The sequence below is a fragment of the Engystomops pustulosus genome, chromosome 11 (assembly GCF_040894005.1).
Source record: "Engystomops pustulosus chromosome 11, aEngPut4.maternal, whole genome shotgun sequence".
Lineage (NCBI taxonomy): Eukaryota > Metazoa > Chordata > Amphibia > Anura > Leptodactylidae > Engystomops > Engystomops pustulosus.
In genome coordinates, this window is record NC_092421.1 from 22,223,703 (window position 1) to 22,249,804 (window position 26,102).

At 44.5% G+C, this 26,102-nt stretch overlaps 1 protein-coding gene across 6 annotated transcripts in view; it reads right to left on the reverse strand.

Annotated features, from left to right (window-relative positions):
• Positions 1-26,102, reverse strand: part of PLCE1 (phospholipase C epsilon 1) — a 200,452-nt gene that overhangs the window by 156,962 nt on the left and 17,388 nt on the right. For all 6 annotated transcript variants that reach the window (XM_072129841.1, XM_072129840.1, XM_072129842.1 and 3 more), the window contains exon 2: positions 8,388-9,887. In XM_072129841.1, the coding sequence (XP_071985942.1) occupies positions 8,388-9,551 (1,164 nt within the window). In that variant the 5' untranslated portion in view covers positions 9,552-9,887. The remainder of the gene's footprint in view (positions 1-8,387; positions 9,888-26,102) is intronic.

Below are 26,102 nucleotides of genomic sequence, written 5' to 3' on the forward strand. Positions count from 1 at the left end.
TTGTAGGGAACCCAGGCTCATGCTGTATGGTGAGCCGGCAGTACACTCGTGTCACACTTACAGGGAGGAGACCTATACTACTAGTAATGCACACGCATCATTTTAGGTCATTATTAATCTAAAAAGTTTTATTACACATCAGTTTTTTTTCCCTGTGGTTCCATTGAGGTTGGAGTTGCCATGAACCATCTGAGCAAAGAGAAGCCTAGCATGCACTACTTGTGTCTAATGGACTAAATGCATTAAATAAAAAATAGAATAAAAGGCGATGAAGGAAAAACAGCCAACGGAAAAGGTATTCATTCTATAGCGCTTTATACATTCACAGACAATTTAAACAACATTCGGAAACATTGATGCTGCGTCGCCCTCTACTGTTCATTTCAGATGTCATTTTCAACTTAACACGATCAGATTCTACCCAAGACAATACCATCAATAACGGGGCGTAACTTGAGGGGGTGCAGAGGTTGCGATCGCACCCGGGCCCAAGAGGTTTAGGGGGTCCTTATGGTGTCACTTTCCCATATGAGAAGACTATTACTATAAACCGTACTTTATAGTTGGGGGTCTGGCACAGACTTTGCACTGGAGCCTATCAACTTCTAGTTACGCCACTGCGGATTATAATATAGGCCACCCACCCACCCACCAAATGTTATACTAAAAAGGAACTTCACCCATGAAATCCTCATACGACTTTTCATGTTCTCAATGTACACAAGAGCCATTTCAGCACCTCTGAAGGTCCTCCAAAGGTCCAGAAACCACAGCAGGCAGAAGGGACACATCCTCCATCCCCCAAGAAGCTTGATTCTTATGGTACGGCTATTCTTGTGCTTGATATTGCCACATTCTGGTCTCATAAGGCCCCTCTCATGTGAATGTTTTAATGCAGCGGTGTGCTATACATACCACTTCAGTAGGGGTAGCACACGGCCATATTCACTTTAATGGGTCATCCATTTGAATGGTCGCATTGCCCACTGTACCGTACTGTCGATGGGGAAAAGATAGAGCATGCTCCATTTTTCCCCATACTTATGGCCTGGCTGCATGGCTCGCCGTACGCTATACCTGGGTCCCAGCCTGGGCACAATATATGTTTGTCTGATAGGAGACTAAATGGAATAAATCAGCATAGTGCCAGCTCCACATTGGGTTGCTATAGGCTCCTTGTCTTTATCCCAGAAAATTTTGGCCCCATCAATTAACTTTGGATATTACAAATTGTAATATGAGAAATCAAAATGCTGGTGTATTTTATCGCACTGTACAGTATTTTATGATATTTGTATAATTCTTATCCACATTGCCGTGGGCTATGTACCTGCAATCCTGAGTTAAAGAATTCACAGAATATACTTCCAGGGTGACAGGGCCCTATAGAGAGCTGCCCCACAGGGTGACAGGGCCCTGTAGAGAGCAGCCCCACAGGGTGACAGGGCCCTGTAGAGAGCTGCCCCACAGGGTGACAGGGCCCTGTAGAGAGCTGCCCCACAGGGTGACAGGGCCCTGTAGAGAGCTGCCCCACAGGGTGACAGGGCCCTGTAGAGAGCTGCCCCACAGGGTGACAGGGCCCTGTAGAGAGCTGCCCCACAGGGTGACAGGGCCCTGTAGAGAGCTGCCCCACAGGGTGACAGGGCCCTGTAGAGAGCTGCCCCACAGGGTGACAGGGCCCTGTAGAGAGCTGCCCCACAGGGTGACAGGGCCCTGTAGAGAGCTGCCCCACAGGGTGAAAGGGCCATGTAGAGATAATGCAGTTTCAGAGGTGGAAAGGCAGGTGCCCTTTAAAAAAATATATAAAAACCTCTAAAAGCGGGGGACACAGAGTGAATAATCCCTGAGGGTTGGCCATAGAAATATTGCCGATGGTTACGGTTCTGAGACTGTAACAAGCCCCAAACCTGCATGACCAAAGACAGAGTTTTAGTTACTGGAAGGGACAATGAAGGCTCCTTTTTGAATGACAGCCTTAATAGATCTTATAATAAAAATATACTGAGGAATAGATACACGAGGTACTAAATATTGAAAAGCTGTAGAACTTTCTATGACATAGACGGGCATTTTCAGGTGCATAGGCTACCCTTTTTTTGCATACTGACCCACTTATTTCTATGGTTCTGTTCACACATTGGGGCAGATTTACTTACCCGGTCCATTCGCGATCCAGCGGCGCGTTCTCTGCGCTGGATTCGGGTCCGGCCGGGATTTATTAAGGTAGTTCCTCCGCCGTCCACCAGGTGGCGCTGCTGCGCTGAAAAGCATCGGAACGCGCTGGAGTTCACCGAGCCGGGCTGAGTGAAGGTAAGTGCAAGCTCCGCGACAGATTTTTTTTTTCCGAATCCGTCGGGTTTTCGTTCGGCCACGCCCCCCCCCGATTTCCGTCGCGTGCATGCCAGCGCCGATGTGCCACTATCCGATCGCGTGCGCCAAAATCCCAGGGCAATTCAGGGAAAATCGGCACAAATCGGAAATATTCGGGTAACACGTTGGGAAAACGCGAATCGGGCCCTTAGTAAATGACCCCCATTGTTTTTTTTTCACGGCTGTGCAGACAGGAAGGGAAAAATAGCAGCATGTACAAACCTCAGACCTCCATAGAAGTTGATGAATCTGCCAAAAACTAAAATGGACCTCACACGGATGACGCAGCCCTGGGCTGTGCAGAAAATACATTAGAAAACCATCAGTCTATTTTTTTTGCGGATGTGAAAGAAAACCATTGACTTACGGATGTAAAAAAAAAAAAAAAAAAAAAAAAAAAAAAAAAAAATGGATGGGTGGAGGATACAATACGGACTGAACATAACATATCCGTATTTTTTGTGCAGCGGACACATCCGTCTGAATAAGCCCTTACTATTAAAAACTGGACTACCCTGCGGCCCAAAAAGGAGAATTTAAAAATGCAGAGAATAACACTTACCAAACAAAAGCAAAGTTTTGTAGGAACCACTAGGTGTCTCTAGTACTCCAAAAATGTAAAACAAATATCAACCTCTGCATTTCAGGTAGTCATTAATGTAAAGCTAGTGGAGACATCTTCACTTATCTGACCATGACCATGGGTACAGGACTGGGTGGTCCTCTTCCTACACATTTTGAAGTTGATATTAGGTGAATAATAATCATGTGTACATAATGGTGGGATTTTGGCTATATTCCCACTGCTGATCTCCCCTCTCCAAAAAAAATCAGCACCACTCGGCCGTAAACATGGTGAAAGGGCATGTTCTACCTTTTCCCCCGTGCACAGGATGGCACAACATTGGCCGGGTGCCTATAGCCGTCTATGGAGACGTATATCTGGCCGCAAACATACATGCAGTGTGAAAGGGGCCTTTTACAAAGAGAATAAATGGAAAGGAAATCGATCATCAAAATCCAGCATGATAAACCAGGCACTGTGATTGTGATCATTATCTTTAAAATCAACTTTTAAAATGATGTTAATTAGCTATAAGGGCTATGGGGGGCGTTACAAGAGTCCATCCATGTTGTAGGTTTACAGGCTGTTACACTGTCTTCCCCTACCCTTGTCTGCTGCTTAGGGGAACCCCCCCAACTTATCCAATGGAAATGTGTAAATATTTTTCTTTAGATTATTACAACAGATCAGGATAAAGTAGACTATAGAACAATGTGTACAATGCTGCCCCTAGTGTTGTATCTGGTGACCTTTCATTTGGTTCCATCTTAAAAGAAAATCAACCATCAAAATCAAGCATGATAAACCAGGGACACCTACTAATGAGTCTCTTCACTTGATGTTACTGGCAGTGCAAGGGGAGACCTGCTCTGCTCATTGTGAAGATACAGCACTAGAAACACCCAGCAGAGCCCTTATTAGCATAATTATAAAAGTTGATTTTAGAATGAAGGAGACCTTGGATAAATATAAGAAGATTACCACAGTCACAGTGACTGGATCTAGGAGAAAGAGTCTCTGGGTTATTATGTTGGATTTTGATGGTAAATTACCTTTAAAAGGACATCTATCACCAGATCAAGGATTGTAAACCAAACATACAGACATACATACTGGTGTGCGCCCCCTCTGCAGGATCTGCTGTTCTTTTAGCTTTTTATGCCCTTTGGGTTTAAATGGGGTTTTAAAAATTATGCAAATGCACCCGAGGGGCTCCAGGGTCCATTAACTCCTATGGAGAAGGGAGCCCCTCACTCTCATTTGCATAATTTTAAAATGCTTTTTTTTTTAACATAAGAAGCTTAAAAAAAAACAGAAGATCCTGCCAGTGGGGGCACACACCAGAATGTCAGTGTGTTTGGTTTACAATCCTTGATCTGATGATAGATGGACACATTTTTGCATCATTCTAATCTTTAAAAAGTGCTGGTTGCTTGAAGACTCCCATCACTATTTCGGTCTTTAGCGATTTCCATTAGTTATTGGGAGCCAAAACCAGGAGTATTCGAACACACAGAACAGGCGCAAGTCTTTCCAGCAACTCTACAGAGGTGAGAGGTATAATGGGGACTGGATAGGCTTGACCTGGTTTTGGCTCACAATATCTGAACTAATGGAGATGTGGACTGGGGCTTAGACCAAATGATGAAGGGGACTCCTTTACACTTTTCACCTGACAGAGGATTTTGGACATCATCTATGGTGTACCACAGATCTTCATGCTGAGGAGAAGCTCAGTCTATTTAAACAGCCAATAGTCATCCATCATTCATATTGTCACTGAGAAGAATTGAAGGAACAACTAACTGATCTAGTGCTGGAACAATGCTGGAAGTCAAGTTATCAGTGATTGATCCAGCACGGAGAACCCTGGTATGGTATCTGGGTATTTCTCCAAGCAACCCTTTTTTAAGATAAATCACTGTCATGGTGTACTCTCATTTTAAAGCATAACTCCAGAGTTAACTGGCCAAAAATAGTTCCAACAACTCCAATGATACCTATATTGTGCTGCTGGCTTCCAGCCCATGATCCAGCCAGAAAAGTCTATCAGCCCTTCTCGTATAATCATCCCCAGCTTCTCTGGGTGTGACATCAGCTAACGGCATGGAGACCAGAGTAGCTTTCCTCACTTCCCATAATGCTGAGTGTTTTCAAATGCACTAGCAGCCCAGACAATCAGGACACAGAATCTCAGGCTGAATTATCTCCTCAGTGTTACAACACAGTAAACCTAACCTGATAAATTCAATGTCGGTTTTGTATACTCACGTACATTACAGTTACAGTGACCCACACACATACATATATACACACATATACACCTATAATCCAATACAGCATTATGACTTCTATACACACACTATCAACTACATTGGATGTATAAGCCAAGATGTTCAGCAGATGCTCTAACTCTTCCCCTCTTCCCAGGATAGAGGGCGGTGGGGAGTACAGGGAAAGATAAGAAAGCAGCTACTGACATACAACACACACACAAACACTTACTACTGCTGTGCTGACCCTCCCCTATCTCACTGACCAGACTGCAGCCTTGTCAAAGCCTAGAGAGAAGGGGGTGGTGAGAAGAGCAGGTTTATGGATGATATTCTGTCATTGCGCGGGGAGAAGAGGTAAGCGCTAGTCACCCCGCCCCTCACCGTAGGGATGTATGGCGCACGGCGCCATAATACGGGAATAGATAGGACATGTCCTATCTTTTTCCCGGGTACGGAGCGGTACGGTGCCGCACATGCGCCCATTGCCGTCTATGGGGGACATATCGGCCATATATACGTCCCCCATGCGGCAGTGTGAATGCAGCCTAAAGCAGCTGCAGGGGAAGGAGGTGGACTATATATGGGAACATGAGGGCAGACATTACACAGATGAAATTAAGGAGCTGTTATTACTGAGTAGAGATGGAAACAAGTACATTGCACAGCCCCTAAACCTCATTCTTTAGTGACCCGGCAGTCCGTAGCCAGCTTCTCTTGTTACACAGTATGGTTTGTTCCCTGCAACCAGAATGCAGGGCTGAATGGGAGAGGGGTTGAGACAAACAGAAAGCGCAGGATCAGCGGAGAAAAAGCTGCAATAAAGTAATTAATGTATATTGGAATAATGTTACTTCAGCTATGCAGTGAGTGGAAAACAAACTTTACAGTTATGCTTTGAAGGCCAATGTAAGATGCTGATGAAGTAGTACCTTGAAGCCAAACCTGTGTAGCTCACAATATTCTAGACATTCCTCTCTTTCTCTTGCACATAAGACACACATATAGACACACACTTGTCAGTCTAGCCACTTCTCCCACTTTTTTGGCAGGGAGGAAGTAAAGGGCTACAGCACCATATTTTTCGGACTATAAGGCGCACAAAAAATCCTTTGATTTTCTCAGAAATCAAAGGTGCGCCTTATAGTCCAGTGCGCCTTATATATGAACCGCACTTACAGACAACAGCTGTCTTGAACTGTGCACAGGTCTGCCACCTGCTGGTCATTCATCCTTATACTCAGGTGTGCCTTATAATCCGGTGCGCCTTATATATGAACCTAGACGTTTTAGCAGACAGTTAATGATGGTGCGCCTTATACTCCGGTTCGCCTTATAGTCTGAAAAATACGGTAATTCCAGTTACCTCCCAACTTGTCTTCATTGACTATAGCCTTGAAGTGAAAAACACAACACTCTTTTCATTTTAGGCTACAAACTAAAACGTAATTGTAATAGGATTTATAAATCTATCAATGGAGGAACGTTTTAAGTGTAAAATTATATTCCATGTCACCTAGAAGCAGCCTGGCCTGGAGCAAAGTCATTTTTCTCTCCGAGTAGGGAACTTATCTGGGATAGCTACAAAGTACATACAGAAATCATATTGAAGACTCTGTTGAAAAGCTTTTGGCTGTGAAAGGATTAAGGTCAGGTATAATCCTATTACAATTTTCATGGTAAATTATTCATGTTCTCCGCTGCTAATCAGAGTGTGAATTGCTTAATACAAAAGGCAGTTTAATAATTTAGTGTCACTAAACACACAACCGCCATCGACTCCATTTTTGTCAACTTTGTAAACAATTATAAAAAAAAAAAACAACAAAGAAAACACAAAACTACAAATAAAAAGAGATTGTCAGAAAATTCAGACAATGGGCAATGTCTCGTTGTGCATCACATTTATCAAAGGTTTTAGACAGTTTACGAGTAGTACAACAAAAGTACGTGGCAAAGGGGACGTACACTCATTTTTTTTGGTGTAAACAGAGCCAACTAATAGGACATGCAAAACTAATGCAAAGTTAGACTCGATAGCCTCACTGTCTACGTAGCTACTCCGAGTCGGCATGTGTAGCTCATGCGCAGTCCGTGTGTACAGTACGAGACATGCTGACCGTGCAGGCACGACAATGCGTCAGCAAGAATTCAGGACATCGGGCGAGATGTGGGTAGGTAATGTGTGCAGGGGCAGAAAGCCAGGAGAGTAAGAATGAAGGAGAAGGGTTGGTGAGGGGTGTGAGTATTCTTTTGAAAATTGCACACGGAGGAGCGGTTTCCCGACGGTGGGGGGAAACTACTCCCCCTGAGCCCCGTCCAAAGGGCGATTTGACTAGTCACACAGCACATGTCATTCATAGGTAATATATAAGATATTTTTTGTTCCGCAAAAACGATTTTTCATGCCAAAAATGTTTGGCAGTGTATGTGCAACGCTCTATGGGGACGTGGGGGTTGCTGAAAAGGGGTCTCCTGGTGACAGGTTCCCTTTAAACATCGTACTAAAAAAAAAAAAAAAAAAAAAAAAAAAAAAAAGGCACTCTGCCTTTTCTCACCATTTATAATGGAAGTGTAATGGAAGGTAACATTATAGTTAAAGGATAACTACCATCAGATTGCCTGATGATAGAAGACTATTACTAACCTTCCCATCCTGTTCCCGTGTGTCCCAAGCTACGTTTCTTATATCTTTGCATGCCTATATTTCTGTAAAAAAATATGTTTATAAGATATGCAAATTAGCCTGTGGCGCTCTGCTGGCTCCCTGGGGACGTGCCAGCCGCGTTCGGAGAGCCGGTGAGATCTGAAAAGAGAAGCCGATGACATCAACGGTTCTCGGCACGGCCCCCTGGGTGTGCATAAATTATATTACGGATCTTGCATATCTTATAAACTTATTTTTTACAGAAATGTGGCCATGCAAATATATAAGAAATAAATCTTGGGACACACAGGAACGGCACAGGGAGGTACGTAATAGCCAACTACCATCAGCTTACCTTTAATGGTAAATGGAAGGTCCTTTGTTATTCCTTTCGGTTACGCTCTCCAAAAACAGAAAGCCAGACACAAGTGTGTCCTTTATTGCTATTAATAAAGTGCCTTCTCTCCATGGAAAAAATTCAAACCTAACAATGTAGACAACATACACAAGCAAATATCAATGAAGACCTTACCTCACATAGTGTCATCCTCACCAAGTAGCAGAGCAGATCTCTTCTTCTGGATGAACCTGACCAAGAGTTCAGACATTGAGCAGTTTTCCAGCGGCTCTTCGCTTCATTTGTCATTTCTCGCCTTCTTTCTACAGAACAGCATGCCCTTGTCCCAATGTGACCAGATGGCAGCGATTTAACAATTGCACTTGTCCCCGTATAAACAGACTTTTTCACCTCTTTATAATTTTTACAAAACCTCCTGACCAGCAGAGTCGAGCGGTCCTTCCTGCTTCTCGACAAATCGTTATCTGTTTCATCCATGAAGCTTTCACAGGTCTCTTGACGTTGTAATGGATCTGAGGACATAACACAGAGTAAATCGTGTCCATGTGCGCCGTCACCGGGAAATACTGGTGCTTTTTCTGAACACAACCTTGATTGATTATTCACATGATGACCTTCTTCACTCCAGAAACCCACGCGGCCATCGCTACTGTCACAGCTTTCAGAATGGCCATTAAAATGACGGGAAGCGGTGACGAGACTGCCAGGGCTATTTCTTTTCCCTGTCTGCAAGGGGCTGCCCAAAACACACTGGTTATTTGTGGAACATAAAGAGCTTTTCTGAGCGGGAGAAGTTACATGTAATGTAGGAATGCAACTAACTTCATCTGTGCAGCGATCATTTACCATCAACCCTGCCTCTAATGTCCCCCCGTCCACCAGGGATCTATCCACTTTAAAACTAATTTCGGTCAGCACTGCAGGAATCCGAGGCTCTAGACACATATTTTTACCTTTGAGAGGGTTATACGACCGGCAGAACTGATTAAACCCTAGGTTGGCTTTGCATGCCTTCTCTAATGCTTTACTATTTAGGCTGAAGTAGTCAACGGCATTTGATATGCAAGGTTTCTCTTGTAGATCATCTTCATCGTTCACGCTTTCTCTGGTTTCCTCCTTACTTGCGATTAAAAAAGACTTTGTTGCCGAATTCTCGACATGGTGCCCTTGTAACCTAGTGATGGATGCAGCATTCCCTTGGTCTTGGACTGTTCGGGATCTTTTTATAACACTAGTATCCAAAGTATCCTTAGAATTTTCATCTCCAGTTGATGGAGAAGATATCACTTTTCTATCCACCGACGGTAAAACAGAAGCAGCCACATCCTCCGAGGTCATCTTGACAGGCAGAATTTCTCTTCTTACTCTTGTATTCAGATGAATACCTTACAACAAGTCTGCATTATTGAGGGAAACATCTAAACGCATAGCACAACATATTTACTCCTGGAGCAGATGGTGAGGGTTTGGTTTTATTTTGTATCTCCCAAATTCTCAAATCTGATACTGGATTGTCATAAATCAGGCATTTTTTAAAATTAGTTTCATCCAGCTGTTTACTCCAGAGAAGCAAAAGTAGGTCTTCGCAGCATTTAGTTCTGATAACAGTTGGATGGTTTCCAGTATCATTCCAGGAGTCTCCAGTTCAGTAAAATGGGCCATAAAATACCAGTTCTACAAGACACAAAAAAAATTTAGATTAATAGATCATCAGATGCATTTTATGAAACTATTTTAACACAAAAAAAACCCTGAAAAATATATTTCCTGCTAAAAATATTGATTGATCTTTACTAGAGATGAGCGAACACTAAAATGCTCGGGTACTCGTTATTCGAGACGAACTTTTCCCGATGCTCGAGTGCTCGTCTCGAATAACGAACCCCATTGAAGTCAATGGGAGACTCGAGCATTTTTCAAGGGGACCAAGGCTCTGCACAGGGAAGCTTGGCCAAACACCTGGGAACCTCAGAAAAGGATGGAAACACCACGGAAATGGACAGGAAACAGCAGGGGCAGCATGCATGGATGCCTCTGAGGCTGCCTAATCGCACCATTATGCCAAAATTATGGGCAACAGCATGGCCATGACAGAGTGACAGAATGAAGCTAGATAGCATCTAAAACATCCAATAATTGACCCTGACACTATAGGGGACGGCATGCAGAGGCAGCGGCAGCAGCGGAAGGCTAGAGAGTGGCATGGCGACATACCCTAAATGGACTCAGGCTTCAAACCAATGGGTGGCAGAGAGGAACCAAAGGAGGTGAGCAAGAAGCGCTCAAATAATATCGCTACATGATAAAAGTTTGCCAGTATATTTTGTGGATTACACAGCAGGGTGGCGACAAAGTTAACATGGAAGCCATGAAAACAACCCAAAATTCTGCCTGACACAGCTCGTTTGATAAGGGGACCATGTATGGAGGCAGTGAACTAGTAGTAGATTAAAGGTGCTGCAGTTAAAACTATGTTAGTTGGATCTTGGCATGGATCTTGGCATGGAGCTGGCGCTCCGCTGCCAGGCGAGCTTTCGCCAATCCAAGCCCCTGTCTATAGGCTACTCCCCAAACAGCACTTCTAAGAACCTTTTGTATAAGATCAAGTGTAGTAGCGTTCTTATAAGTTTAGGATATGGCGGGTGAGGGGAATGTAAACAGATGCGCAAGAAGCGCTGAAATAATATCCCTAAATGGTAAAAGTTTGCAAGTATATTTTGTGGATTACACAGCAGGGTGGCGACAAAGTTAACAACTTTGATGTGGAATGCCCTGTAATAGCTCTTGGGCGGTGTGCCTTTTATCGCCTAGGCTCAGCAGTTTCAGCACCGCCTGCTGTCGCTTAGCGACGGCACTGCTGCTGTGCCTAGAGCTACCGACTGATGGCGCCATGCCCACGGATGGTAATTCGGAGGAGGAGGAGGTGGAGGAGGGGTGGGAGGAGGTATAGTAGGCCTTTGAGACCTGGACCGAGGTAGGCCCCGCAATTCTCTGCGTCGGCAGTATATGACCAGCCCCAGGGTCAGACTCGGTCCCAGCCTGCACCAAGTTAAGTGTAGTAGCGTTCTTATAAGTTTGGGATATGGCGGGTGAGGGGAATGTAAACAGATGCGCAAGAAGCGCATGATGCGCATGGAGCTGGCGTTCCGCTGCCAGGCGAGCTTTCGCCAATCCAAGCCCCTGTCTCTAGGCTACTCCCCAAACAGCACTTCTAAGAACCTTTTGTATAAGATCAAGTGTAGTAGCGTTCTTATAAGTTTAGGATATGCCGGGTGAGGGGAATGTAAACAGATGCGCAAGAAGCGCTGAAATAATATCCCTAAATGGTAAAAGTTTGCCAGTATATTTTGTGGATAACACAGCAGGGTGGCGACAAAGTTAACAACTTTGATGTGGAATCCATGAAAACAACCCAAATTTCTGCCTGACACACCTCGTTTGATAAAGGGACGATGTATGGAGGCAGCTATATGGACGACTTTTGGAGGTAGCAATGGAGACAACGTGTGGAGGCTGCTATGGAGACAATTTAATTTGGATAGTGCCTGTATGTGGCAGTCCCAAACATTTTTCAAACCAGAGGAGCAGGTAGGTGGCCCTCCAGTAAAATGGGATAGATTGAGTGCCTGTATGTGGCAGTCCCAAAAATGTTTCAAACCAGAGGAGCAGGTAGGTGGCCCTCCAGTAAAATGGAATAGATTGAGTGCCTGTATGTGGCAGTCCCAAAAATTCTTCAAACCAGAGGAGCAGGTAGGTGGCCCTCCAGTAAAATGGAATAGATTGAGTGCCTGTATGTGGCAGTCCCAAAAATTGTTCAAACCAGAGGAGCAGGTAGGTGGCCCTGCAGTAAAATGGAATAGATTGAGTGCCTGTATGTGGCAGTCCCAAAAATTCTTCAAACCAGAGGAGCAGGTAGGTGGCCCTGCAGTAAAATGGAATAGATTGAGTGCCTGTATGTGGCAGTCCCAAAAATGTTTCAAACCAGAGGAGCAGGTAGGTGGCCCTCCAGTAAAATGGAATAGATTGAGTGCCTGTATGTGGCAGTCCCAAAAATTGTTCAAACCAGAGGAGCAGGTAGGTGGCCCTGCAGTAAAATGGAATAGATTGAGTGCCTGTATGTGGCAGTCCCAAAAATGTTTCAAACCAGAGGAGCAGGTAGGTGGCCCTCCAGTAAAATGGAATAGATTGAGTGCCTGTATGTGGCAGTCCCAAAAATTCTTCAAACCAGAGGAGCAGGTAGGTGGCCCTCCAGTAAAATGGAATAGATTGAGTGCCTGTATGTGGCAGTCCCAAAAATGTTTCAAACCAGAGGAGCAGGTAGGTGGCCCTCCAGTAAAATGGAATAGATTGAGTGCCTGTATGTGGCAGTCCCAAAAATTCTTCAAACCAGAGGAGCAGGTAGGTGGCCCTCCAGTAAAATGGAATAGATTGAGTGCCTGTATGTGGCAGTCCCAAAAATTGTTCAAACCAGAGGAGCAGGTAGGTGCCCTCCAGTAAAATGGAATAGATTGAGTGCCTGTATGTGGCAGTCCCAAAAATGTTTCAAACCAGAGGAGCAGGTAGGTGGCCCTGCAGTAAAATGGAATAGATTGAGTGCCTGTATGTGGCAGTCCCAAAAATTTTTTAAAACAGAGGACCGGGTAGGTGGCCCTCCAGAAAAATGGAATAGATTGAGTGCCTGTATGTGGCACTCACAAAAATTGTTTCAAACAGAGGACCGGGTAGGTGGCCCTCCAGAAAAATTAAATGCATGAAGTACTATAGCAAGAGCCAGTGGGCCCTGTCAAAAAATAGCCATTTTCCTCTGCTTTACTGTACAAAGAGGAGGAGAAGGAGGAAAATGAGGAGGAGGAGGAGGAGTGGATCAATTATTCAGGTTGAGCTTCCTTCACCTGGTGGAGATTGGAAATTCTGAGAAATCCAGCCTTTATTCATTTTAATAAGCGTCAGCCTGTCAGCGCTGTCAGTCGACAGGCGTGTACGCTTATCGGTGATGATGCCACCAGCTGCACTGAAAACCCGCTCGGACAAGACGCTAGCGGCAGGGCAGGCAAGAACCTCCAAGGCGTACAGCGCCAGTTCGTGCCACATGTCCAGCTTTGAAACCCAGTAGTTGTAGGGAGCTGTGTGATCATTTAGGACGATGGTATGGTCAGCTACGTACTCCCTCACCATCTTTCTGTAAAGATCAGCCCTACTCTGCCGAGACTGGGGACAGGTGACAGTGTCTTGCTGGGGTGACATAAAGCTGGCAAAAGCCTTGTAAAGCGTACCCTTGCCAGTGCTGGACAAGCTGCCTGCTCGCCTACTCTCCCTCGCTACTTGTCCCGCAGAACTACGCACTCTGCCGCCAGCGCTGTCAGAAGGGAAATACTGTTTCAGCTTGTGCACCAGGGCCTGCTGGTATTCATGCATTCTCACACTCCTTTCCTCTGCAGGGATGAGAGTGGAAAGATTTTGCTTGTACCGTGGGTCCAGGAGAGTGAACACCCAGTAATCGGTGCTGGAATAAATTCTTTGAACGCGAGGGTCACGGGATAGGCAGCCTAGCATGAAATCTGCCATATGCGCCAGAGTACCAACGCGTAAGAATTCACTCCCCTCACTGGCCTGACTGTCCATTTCCTCCTCCTCCAACTCCTCTTCTTCTGCCCATACACGCTGAACAGTGAAGGACTCAACAATGGTCCCCTCTTGTGTCTCGCCAACATTCTCCTCCTCTTCCTCCTCATCCTCCTCCACCTCCACCTCCTCCGATATGCGCTGAGAAACAGACCTCAGGGTGCTTTGGCTATCAACAAGGGAATATTCTTCCCCCGTCTCTTGTGACGAGCGCAAAGCTTCCGACTTCATGCTGACCAGAGAGTTTTTCAACAGGCCAAGCAGCGGGATGGTGAGGCTGATGATGGCGGCATCGCCACTGACCATCTGTGTTGACTCCTCAAAGTTACTCAGCACCTGACAGATATCAGACATCCACGTCCACTCCTCATTGTAGACTTGAGGAAGCTGACTGACCTGACTACCAGTTCTGGTGGAAGTTGACATCTGGCAGTCTACAATCGCTCTGCGCTGCTGGTAAACTCTGGATAACATGGTCAGTGTTGAATTCCACCTCGTGGGCACGTCGCACAACAGTCGGTGAGCGGGCAGTTGGAGGCGGCGCTGCGCTGCCCTGAGAGTGGCAGCATCTGGGCTGGACTTCCTGAAATGCGCACAGATGCGGCGCACCTTCGTGAGCAAATCAGACAGATTGGGGTATGTCTTGAGGAAACGCTGCACTATCAGATTTAACACATGGGCCAGGCATGGCACATGTGTCAGTCTGCCGAGTTGCAGAGCCGCCACCAGGTTACGGCCGTTGTCACACACAACCATTCCCGGCTTGAGGTTCAGCGGTGCCAGCCACAGATCAGTCTGCGCCGTGATGCCCTGTAATAGCTCTTGGGCGGTGTGCCTTTTGTCGCCTAGGCTCAGCAGTTTGAGCACCGCCTGCTGTCGCTTAGCGACGGCACTGCTGCTGTGCCTAGAGCTACCGACTGATGGCGCCGTGCCCACGGATGGTAGTTCGGAGGAGGAGGTGGTGGAGGAGGGGTGGGAGGAGGAGGAGGCATAGTAGGCCTGAAACACCTGGACCGAGGTAGGCCCCGCAATCCTCGGCGTCGGCAGTATATGAGCAGCCCCAGGGTCAGACTCGGTCCCAGCCTCCACCAAGTTAACCCAATGTGCCGTCAGCGATATATAGTGGCCCTGCCCGGCAGCACTCGTCCACGTGTCCGTGGTCAGGTGGACCTTGTCAGAAACGGCGTTGGTCTGGGCACGGATGATGTTGTCTGACACGTGCTGGTGCAGGGCTGGGACGGCACATCGGGAAAAGTAGTGGCGGCTGGGGACCGAATACCGAGGGGCGGCCGCCGCCATGAGGTTGCGAAAGGCCTCGGTCTCTACTAGCCTATAGGGCAGCATCTCCAGGCTAAGCAATCTGGAGATGTGCACATTAAGGGCTTGGGCGTGCGGGTGGGTTGCACTATATTTGCGTTTCCGCTCCAGCGTCTGGGGTATGGAGAGCTGAACGCTGGTGGATGCTGTGGAGGATCGTGGAGGCGACGATGGGGTTTTTGTGCCAGGGTCCTGGGCAGGGGGCTGACTAGCAGCTGACACAGGGGAAGGAGCAGTGGTGTGCACGGCCGGAGGTGAACGGGCTTGTTGCCACTGAGTGGGGTGCTTAGCATTCATATGCCTGCGCATACTGGTGGTAGTTAAGCTAGTAGTGGTGGAACCCCTGCTGAGCCTGGTTTGGCAAATGTTGCACACCACAGTCCGTCGGTCATCCGGTGTTTCCTTAAAGAACCTCCACACTTCTGAAGATCTAGCCCTCGCCGCAAGAGCCCTCACCACGGGAGCTTCACTAGTTGACAGTGGCGCTGATGCACCAGCTCTGGCCCTGCCTCTCCGTCTGGCCCCACCACTGCCTCTTCCAACCTGTTCAGGTCGAGGACTCTCCTCCGTCTCAGAAGCACTGTGTTCACCCGGCCTCTCAACCCAGCTTGGGTCTGTCACCTCATCATCCTCCGATCCCTCAGTCTGCTCCCCCCTCGGACTTCCTGCCCTGACAACAACTTCCCCACTGTCTGACAACCGTGTCTCCTCATCGTCGGACACCTCTTTACACACTTCCACTACGTCAAGAAGGTCATCATCACCCACAGACTGTGACTGGTGGAAAACCTGGGCATCGGAAAATTGCTCAGCAGCAACCGGACAAGTGGTTTGTGACTGTGGGAAGGGTCCAGAAAACAGTTCCTCAGAGTATGCCGGTTCAAATGGCAAATTTTCCTGGGAGGGGGCAGACTGGGGGGGAGGAGGCTGAGGTGCAGGAGCTGGAGGAGTGGGGATTTCGGTGACATGGGTGGACTGCGTGGAAGACTGACTGGTGGTGGACAAATTGCTCGAAGCATTGTCAGCAATCCACGACATCACCTGTTCGCACTGTTCTGGCCTCAACAGTGCTCTACCACGAGTCCCAGTAACTTCAGACATGAACCTAGGGAGTGTAGCTCTGCGGCGTTCCCCTGCTCCCTCATCAGCAGGTGGTGTCTCACCCCGCCCAGGACCACGGCCTCTGACCCCTGCAGTAGTTGGACGCCCACGTCCCCGCCCTCGTCCTCTACCCCTAGCCCTCGGGTTAAACATTTTTAAAATGAGAGTTATAACTTTATTTTTTTTTTTACTTCTTTTTGGGTTTTTTTTGTGTTTTTTTGTGTTTTTTGTTTTTTTTTGAGTTTTTAAAACCAAACAATCCTATCCTATTGCTATGGCTATTTTCTAGCCAAGTATCAAAGGAAGCACACTACTATGCCAGATGAGATGACACTGAGTTATTGCCTAATAGAAATCCAACCCCTACTGAATTTTGCCACTTCGGCCTTTGCTATGGATATGTGCGCCACTAAGCGCAGAACACAGCGGTCGCAAGTCTCACTACAAATTGCTCAGAATTGGCAAGTACATGCACTGCAGAAACTACAGCCACCAGCAGATCAACCAGAAATCAAATATATAGAACGCTACTGTAGGCTTCAAGAAGCTGTTTGTATTCTCCTATGGCTATTTTCTAGCCAAGTATCAAAGGAAGCACACTACTATGCCAGATGAGATGACACTGAGTTATTGCCTAATAGAAATCCAACCCCTACTGAATTTTGCCACTTCGGCCTTTGCTATGGATATGTGCGCCACTAAGCGCAGAACACAGCGGTCGCAAGTCTCACTACAAATTGCTCAGAATTGGCAAGTACATGCACTGCAGAAACTACAGCCACCAGCAGATCAACCAGAAATCAAATATATAGAACGCTACTGTAGGCTTCAAGAAGCTGTTTGTATTCTCCTATGGCTATTTTCTAGCCAAGTATCAAAGGAAGCACACTACTATGCCAGATGAGATGACACTGAGTTATTGCCTAATAGAAATCCAACCCCTACTGAATTTTGCCACTTCGGCCTTTGCTATGGATATGTGCGCCACTAAGCGCAGAACACAGCGGTCGCAAGTCTCACTACAAATTGCTCAGAATTGGCAAGTACATGCACTGCAGAAACTACAGCCACCAGCAGATCAACCAGAAATCAAATATATAGAACGCTACTGTAGGCTTCAAGAAGCTGTTTGTATTCTCCTATGGCTATTTTCTAGCCAAGTATCAAAGGAAGCACACTACTATGCCAGATGAGATGACACTGAGTTATTGCCTAATAGAAATCCAACCCCTACTGAATTTTGCCACTTCGGTCTTTGCTATGGATATGTGTGCCACTAAGAGCTAAACACAACGGTAGCAAGTCCCCCTGCTAATTCCTCACAAAATGGTAAAAGATGCAAATTAAAATAAAAAAAGTAGAACGTTATTGTAGCCCTAAGAAGGGCTGTTGGGTTCTTTGAGAATCACTCCTGCCTAACAGTAAGCTAATAGAACACCCTAACGCTTTCCCTGACCAGCAGCAGCTCTCTCCCTAGCGGCATCCAGACACAGAATGATCCGAGCAGCGCGGCCAGCGGCTAGTCTATCCCAGGGTCACCTGATCTGGCCAGCCAACCACTGCTATCGACGTGTAAGGGTACCACGTCATGCTGGGTGGAGTGCAGAGTCTCCTGGCTTGTGATTGGCTCTGTTTCTGGCCGCCAAAAAGCAAAACGGCGGGAGCTGCCATTTTCTCGAGCGGGCGAAGTATTCGTCCGAGTAACGAGCAGTTTCGAGTACCCTAATGCTCGACCGAGCATCAAGCTCGGACGAGCATGTTCGCTCATCTCTAATCTTTACCAAAGCTTAATGCGGATCTACCGTAAGTATCACAATTAGGACATGGAGTATTCAATGCAGATTCTTAGATTAATGCAAGGGAGTAGGCGGAGCCAAATAGCACAGTAAGTACTTTTTCTCATGGGTCCAAGTTATTCTCTGAAGTCCATGCAATAGAAGTAGGCCAACTCTTATTAGCACTTAAAAAAATGTTGTCCCAAATTAGGTAGGATATAACAATCTCAATGGTAAGGGGTCCAACTGCTGCGACTTAATCATAATGAATCACAGGAGCCATTCTGCTTCATTCAATACTATGTTAGCCTCAGAAATTGCTGAGTACAGTGCTCAGGTATCTCCCGCACTTTCATTCCCTATCTTTTGACACTCCCATAGCATTGAAAGAAGTAGCAGGATAAAAGTTAGCCTGCGGTAATTCAATTACTAAGAATAGGAGCCACTTTCTTGTGATCAGTGGGAGTCCCAGCAGTCACACCCTGTGGATACGTGGTAACAAATAAATTTGGGAACACCCCTTTAAGTTGTGCAATGTAACTAAAGAGCATAAGATAACAATTTTAAACATAACTAGAGCATTCACACAGATCAGAGGCAGATTGTTGAAACCAGGATGTTATCACGTAAACTGCAGATCAAGCAGAACAAACATGGTGTCCAATTCCCTTATAAAGTTTGGGTAAACCTCATAGTGGAAATGTCCCTTAGGCCTGTTGTACCTGGGATGGAAACTTTGATCATTCCAATATGCTAATAAATAGTTCCTTTTGTATAGATCTTATCACGGCTACAACAATTATTGTTACAAGTGTTAGAATTGGCTTTTTAGCATTGGTCAGGCTCAGGTTTCACCATGTTCTGATAAGCAAAACTCAACTTAGACAAGTAGATGCCGCCTGAAAAGATCGACAATACGACAATCCCATGAATATTTCACCATCCATCAAAAGAATATATATCTATTATCCTATACATCCACTATTCAAAAACCAAATCTTCCTACTCTTGTAGCTTTGTAACGATACCATTTATTATTCAATATGTAAAACACTACAAAAATAATCAGGTTCGGATGGAGAGCCTGAAAGTTGTAAAAACCCATCATGGCAGGTCATTTTATTTTGGAATATTTAAATCAAATGTGAATAGAACTCTTTCTAGTCAAGAGAAACTGCGCTGGAACTTTCCATACATGTAGGTGCCAATCACGGGCACACCGTAGGCAAATATTTAATTTCTCAGTAGAATAAGCTCCAGGAGAAATTGTAATGGAACATTACAGTTGCGTCCTGTACCGTCACATTCTACTGGGAAGGAAAAAAAGTCACAGGATGTAATGCCTAATGCAGAATGTTAAATATCAAATGTGATCCTTCTCCATGTAAGCACAAGAAATGACAATTAATGCCCCATTTGCTCACCAAGCCGTACACGAAAAACATCTTTCTTATAATTACTTTTGCAAAAATCAGCAAAAAAAAAAAAAAAAAAAAAAGTAAGTAACAGGAGGTAAGCTTTTCTATTCTTGGTCATAAAATGTATTGGAAACATTTAGAAAAACATAGGTGCACGCCGCTGGTTATGTGCTCTGGGGTCACGATAAATGTAAGGGTTTACTTACATTTTCCACTGAAGGAAATGGCTTGTTTTTTTTTTTTTTACTTCCTTGTAGTCAGATTTATTATGGTTGGCTTTTGCTTGTATATTTCTATACTGTTTGAATGAACGTTACATTTGGACATTCTACATGGGATGTCCTTACTTTTTCTTAGCAATATATTAAAAATTGACGTAAAATATGAAGTGGATTCTAAATTTATAACTTACAATATGAACTCATTGGACATATTCTAAAATCATAAATATTATATGAAAAATGGGTCCTACTTCATCACAGTTTCTAATTTTTTTAGGAAGATTTTTTTTATGAGAAAACTGCTTGAACATGTATTTAGGAAGTGTCCACGCCACATACGTGACACTTGTGACCCTTTTGTGTCGTGGCTGCACTATTCTTCACGCCACACAAATTTTGTCACTGAAAGTTGCACGCCCTATGAAGACTCTCCAAATAAAAGTTGGTGCACTCTGCACCATGAATCTGGCGCCCTCTGCACACTACACAGGCACTACACTGTTCTTCATGAAACACGAAGTCATGAAAATTGACTTTGTTATCCTTAAGCTACTTTGTAACCAGTTTGGCAGTATGCTTTGGGTCATTGTCCATTTGGAAGACCCATTTGGATGTTGTCTTGAGATGTTACTTCAGTAGAGCCACAGAATATTAATTCCTCAATATGTCTTCAATTTTGTTCCTGTGTGCATTTGCAAACATGAATCTGGCTTTTTCATATTTCATATGGAGTAATGGCTTCTTCCTTGCAGAGTGGCCTCACAGCCAATGTCAATACAGCACTTGTCTTTTGCTTTTGTTCTTGGGTTGATATGCACATTTTTGACCAAAGCATGTTCATCTCTGGGACACAAAACCTATCTCCATCCTGAGTGTGGCTGAACACTCCCATCTCGTTTGTACAGATAAACAAGGCACCTTCAGGTTTCTGGCAATTGCACCCAAGGATGAACCAGACTTGCCCAAGTCCACAATTTTCTTCCTGATATCTTGGATGGCCTCTTTAGACTTTCCCATGCCGTTACACAAAGAAGCAGTGTGTTTCAGATGTGGCTTTTAAATACATCTATCTACAGGTGTGTCTCTCTAACTTCCAAACTCATCATCATATGGGCTATTCCCATAATTGTTTAAAGGCACACCAATAATAAGCAAATGTGTGATTTTGCCGAAAGTCATAAAAATGCTTCAAAAATGTACACTCATTCTGGCATTTGGCAAATATAAATAAACTTTGGTAATCCTGATTGATCGAAAATGGGAAAGGCTTATTTCAAGATAGTGAGAAAAACATAGGTCTTTTTTATATAGTGTATGAAAACTTCAGGTTTTAACTGTATTATCTAGGATATGCACTGATTGGACTGTGAATGGGTGCTGTGAGTGCAAAAACGGCCCCCATTGACTTCTATTGTGCATGCAAGAATAACTTGTTTGCGGCCCTTTATATACACACGTCCATATGTAGGCCTAAGTATGGGGATTCTGGAATGCACCAAGGAATCAACAGAGGTAGCCAAAAAGTAGGACACCACACAGTGGATGGGAAAGATGGAAGCCAGAATGGAATGACGTTGGTGGCCGTGCCCACCAGAGCTGGTGACCAGATGGCTGGCACAGATGTTATAATAACTAATATTTTTTTGTAATACTCCAGTTGAATTCCTAAATCCTTTTTCTAGTAACATCACTAGCTTAAATTATGAATTCTCAGATGAAATATAAAAGGGGAAAAAAACAAAGTTGTGATTGATAAGCTATACACGGCATACACAAATTCAATGGATAATCATATGAAAAAAAAAAATTTTGTGTGACCAATCATCAGCTATCACAACAATTTGAACATGACAATTCCCTAAAATGGTCCATTTTAGCTGACTCATCTAACGTGTGAAGCCAACTCAAAGCAGAGCATTCCCGTCATTCAGATGTAAATGACAACACAAGAGGGATCTCCCAGAACACAAAAAAAGCGAGAACATTAATCTCAACAGTACAAAACAATTTCACTGTGAGAATCCCGGGTCCAGCATCTGTCACACCAAAATGAGTGTAGGAGCCCTCAATCAGCCATAGACATAATGCTTTGTGAAAAGTAATGTATCCATTGACTCACACATGAATCATTCCCTCTACAATGCAGGCCTGTCTGCCGAATATTAAATGTACAATTATTAGGAGAGAAACCACACAAGGCTAAACGTGTATGTTTAATAATATACCTTTACAATACCGTAAATCATTACAAACACAAACATTCCCAATAGAAAATGTCCAATTTACAAAAAAAAAAAAACCCCGAAAAATATAACATTCACACTTACAAAAACAGAACAAAGCCCTCCAAGCTGCAGCAGCAGGATACATAGAAGGTGATGAATACTGGTTATCTTATTAGCAGAACTATTGTATCGCAATATAAAAGCATCCCGGCAGCTGTAACCAATTGGAGCCCAGACAATGCACATCCTCCAAAGGAAGGAGGAAGAGACTTTCCTATCCTGACCAGAACGTCCAGTGCCAAAATAAACACATGGAGAGAAAGTGGACATGCCTCATTCTGTAGGGGGGTTTATTCAGGCAGGGGGTTTCCGTTGAGGTCTAGAAGTAGTTAATTTCCATCAATAAAGGAGTGACTATATTATCAAAACAAAGTTGATCATACATCGCCTCTAGCAGCTGGATTTAATATCCTGATAAAAGTCTGGAACACGTGTTAGGCAAAATGGGATAAGGCAACAAACGCAGCGCGGTGATCCAGTGCGAAGGAGTCAGTTCTTTATGACATGTCTAGCAAAATCAGCAAAACTCAAATACTATATATAATTTTGTTAAAACACTAATACTTATAATTGCAACCATAAACAGAATTTGGGTGGGGGGGCGGGCGTATTAGTGTTTGTAATTTCAAAACGTTTCACAATTGTCACATCTGCCATCCCACTCTGCCACTTCTGGATACACATGATAAATGTAGACAGATTTATAAGCGACACTTGTATTTGGGCCCAAGTTTGAAAACTAGTTTCCCAACATTTGTGACATTTATGCAACTTTTTAACTAGAGCAGTGATGGCGAACTTTTTAGAGCCTGAATGCCCAAACTTCAACCAAAAGCCAATTATTTATTGCAAAGTGCCAGGGCAGCAATTTAAGCAGAAATTAATTTCTCCTTGTTCTTTGACAACTTTCAACAGTTCAGCCTCCTAAAGACACCAACGCAGTTAAAAGGAAGATGTCATTGTAGGAAGATTCTGTAGGAAGATTCTTTGAGTCCTGTCTGGTGAACTTCATGCTGGGGTAATGGCCTGGGTGCCCACAGAGAGGGCTCTAAGTGCCGCCTCTGGCACCAGTGCCATAGGTTCGCCATCACTGCACTAGAGGGTTTAAAAGACGCTGTAGATGTCTTGCATGTTACCATATGTTTGGTTGGTTTGAAAGCATTTCTCCTCATTGTTGGAAGTGTAACCAGCTGCTTACACTTCAAGCAATGAAAAAAAAAACACTTTCTAACCAGGCAAATGCAGAGTAAAATGTAAAACGCATGCGTTTTTGCAATGCCTTTCAAAACGCAATGTAAACGCCACATGTGAACGTAGCCTTAAGGCATGTCAACTAATTTCAATTCACATGTTAAAACAGGGTCCAAAAATACCTGAACTCACTACGTCACACCACGGAAAGACAACGTTCCGGTAGGATGTGACGTTGGTGGGCAGGACCACTTAGTTACTTTGTATTTAGTTTGCGTTTTTGAATTTACACATTGTAGTTGAGAAAGGCCTGAGTTACAAGAAGAAACGCGTTCTATTTGTTACTGAGATGTGGCGGTTTTGATGCACTAATAAATTAACTTGCCGGGACTTCTATTTTTCAGAATTATATCCGCCTGGTCCAGACCCTGAGCACCGTTGGAGAAACGGAGTGTCTACCTTTAGTTGATCCAAAACAGGGTCCAAGCCCTTCCTCTTGTACCACCCTGAACAAAGTGCAGAGTTGCGCCTAAAAAGTCGCAAAAGTAAGCAAAAAAAGTGATACAGAAGTGAAAATTCACACGGAACATCTATAAGGCAGATAAGGCACTGCACAAGGAGCAGACCAAGGCATACATGAGAAACGACAGCTAAAGTCATTGTGAAAAGTCACAAAAACAACAAAAGTGGCAAAAAGGAAAGAAAGAAAACGAGCATAAATAAAGATACACATCGCCTACGAACTCAAAACCTAATAGATTTCCATTAACAGCGTATACTCAATTTTTACCAGAGATTGCAACATTTAAAAGGGCGTCTACACGTCCTACACAAAGCCATCCACAGCCCTTCTCCCCAGTGGAGCCATCCAGAATTCAAAGATTGTTGTTACCCCAAAACCATTGTCCATCAATGGCAGTACCAGTTATAAAAAACTGGTGGCATGTAACATGCTTCCACTGCTGTATTTGTAAGAAATGGCTCTTCTTGGGCATTGGGCTATGGGCTATGAGTCTTGGGCTATGTTCACACCATTGCTCAGTGTTCATTTGCTGTATGTACTTTGTATGTGTTTGTAAGTTTGCCAATTCCGTGGCAACTTTTTCCTACCATGCAGATATCAGATCCTAATACTTAGTGGCTTTGGGTTCCTACCTCATTATAATTTGTTATATACATTGTGATAAAATATAGAATTACATTTATATATGCTACATTCTCTCTCTCACTATTCTACTTGTTGCATCAGAAACCTCACTCCTCCATCCGAGTCTATGCAGTTCAGTGTCAGGTTCAACTGATGTATCAAGTGAGGTTTCTGGCATGTTCCTCATCCGTCCCTCCTCCCCTCGCTGCACCATTAGGCAGGAGACCCCCTTCCCCCCCTCACACACAGCAGCTGTATAGTCGCATGAAGTTACCGGGAGCAGCTTCTCACCGTTGTTTCTTCTTCTTTACATAGAACCTTCCCCTGGACCGGGTGATGCCTCCGATGGAGGGGCGAGTACTGGACAATCTCCCCAACCACCAGCAATCTACAGCCTCAGAGACGCCCTTATATTACTCACTGACTGTAATAAGAAGCCGCACTTTCCTGAAGACTACTGTACTGCCTAGAACTGGGCTTTACTCACTTTACTCCTCATCTTTCACAAACACAGAGAGAAAACCCAAACCTTAGTTACATTCTATTTCTAATTTGCCATTAGAATAAAATTGTATACACCGGCCAAACTATAAGAAGAAGGCTATAAGTGAGAAGGCTTGGTAGTACACAAGAACCAGACATGGGCCAGACAACATGGACACCATAAATGTCACAGCAGCACAAATCATTTGTAGCTTACAGGTCATGCGCAGCAGCAGCAAGAGAAGTGTTCACGAAAAGAGACGGAAAGTGGCCACATAAAAGACTAGCACTTCATGAGGTCAATGAAAGTCCCTGGCACACCTGCTTAGGGGTTCCTGAAATACCGTATATATACTCAAGCATAAGCCGACCCAAGTATAAGTCTAGGTACCTAATTTTACACCCTAAAACTGGGAAATCGAATAAACTTGAGTATAAGCCTTGGGTGGAAAATGGAGCCACTACTCTTTAATAAAATGTCCACGGCAGAGTGCTCCCCCCTTAGTGTAATGTCCACAGCAGAGCACACAGGTCTGTTACCACGTACTCGTAATAAATGCATGTGTTAACAAAATGTTAACATATTTGTTATAATGTTAAGTGTTGCATTTTGTAAACACAAATGTTTACAGTCGTTTAATTAAGCAAATCTCTCCCCAGCTGGTAGAATGCGATTTGAACACATGCAACGCATGACTGCTCCCATAGGGTGATGCCACATGTGGCGTTTTGAACGCATTTTTGGCCCGTTAGAAAACCGTGTTTTTTTTAAATCCGTTTTTTAAAAGGTTTGACCAATTATCTTAATGAAAAGAACAGATGTGTTTTCAAAAAACGCAAGCTTAAAAAACGAGCCAAAAACGCATGCAAAACGCCATGTTTGGCATCACCCTTAGGGTGCAGTCACTCGCCCCACTTGTTTTGAGTTCACAAAAGCAAAGCAAGGGTACTGGCCTCGGCCCAAACATCGCGTGCATTTCCATGGAAAGGCATGCGATTGGTAACCAGTTTGTATACGCAACATAAGGCCCTCAAATACCTTAGGGTGATGCCACACATGGCGTTTTGAACCGGTTTTTGGTCCGTTTTTAAGCATGCGTTTTTGACCGGTTTTACCAATTATCTTAATTAAAACAGGTCAAAAACGGATGTGTTTTTTTAATGCATAGGTTTTTTAAAGGACTGCTTAAAACCGGCCCAAAAATGGTTTCAAAGCGGCACGTGTAGACATGCAGATACAGTTTGTCAGAGCAAGCCTAGATGTTTCAGTCTAGACCATTCTAAGAAGATACAATCAAAAAGGTATTGAGAAGAAAACCAGTGATCATG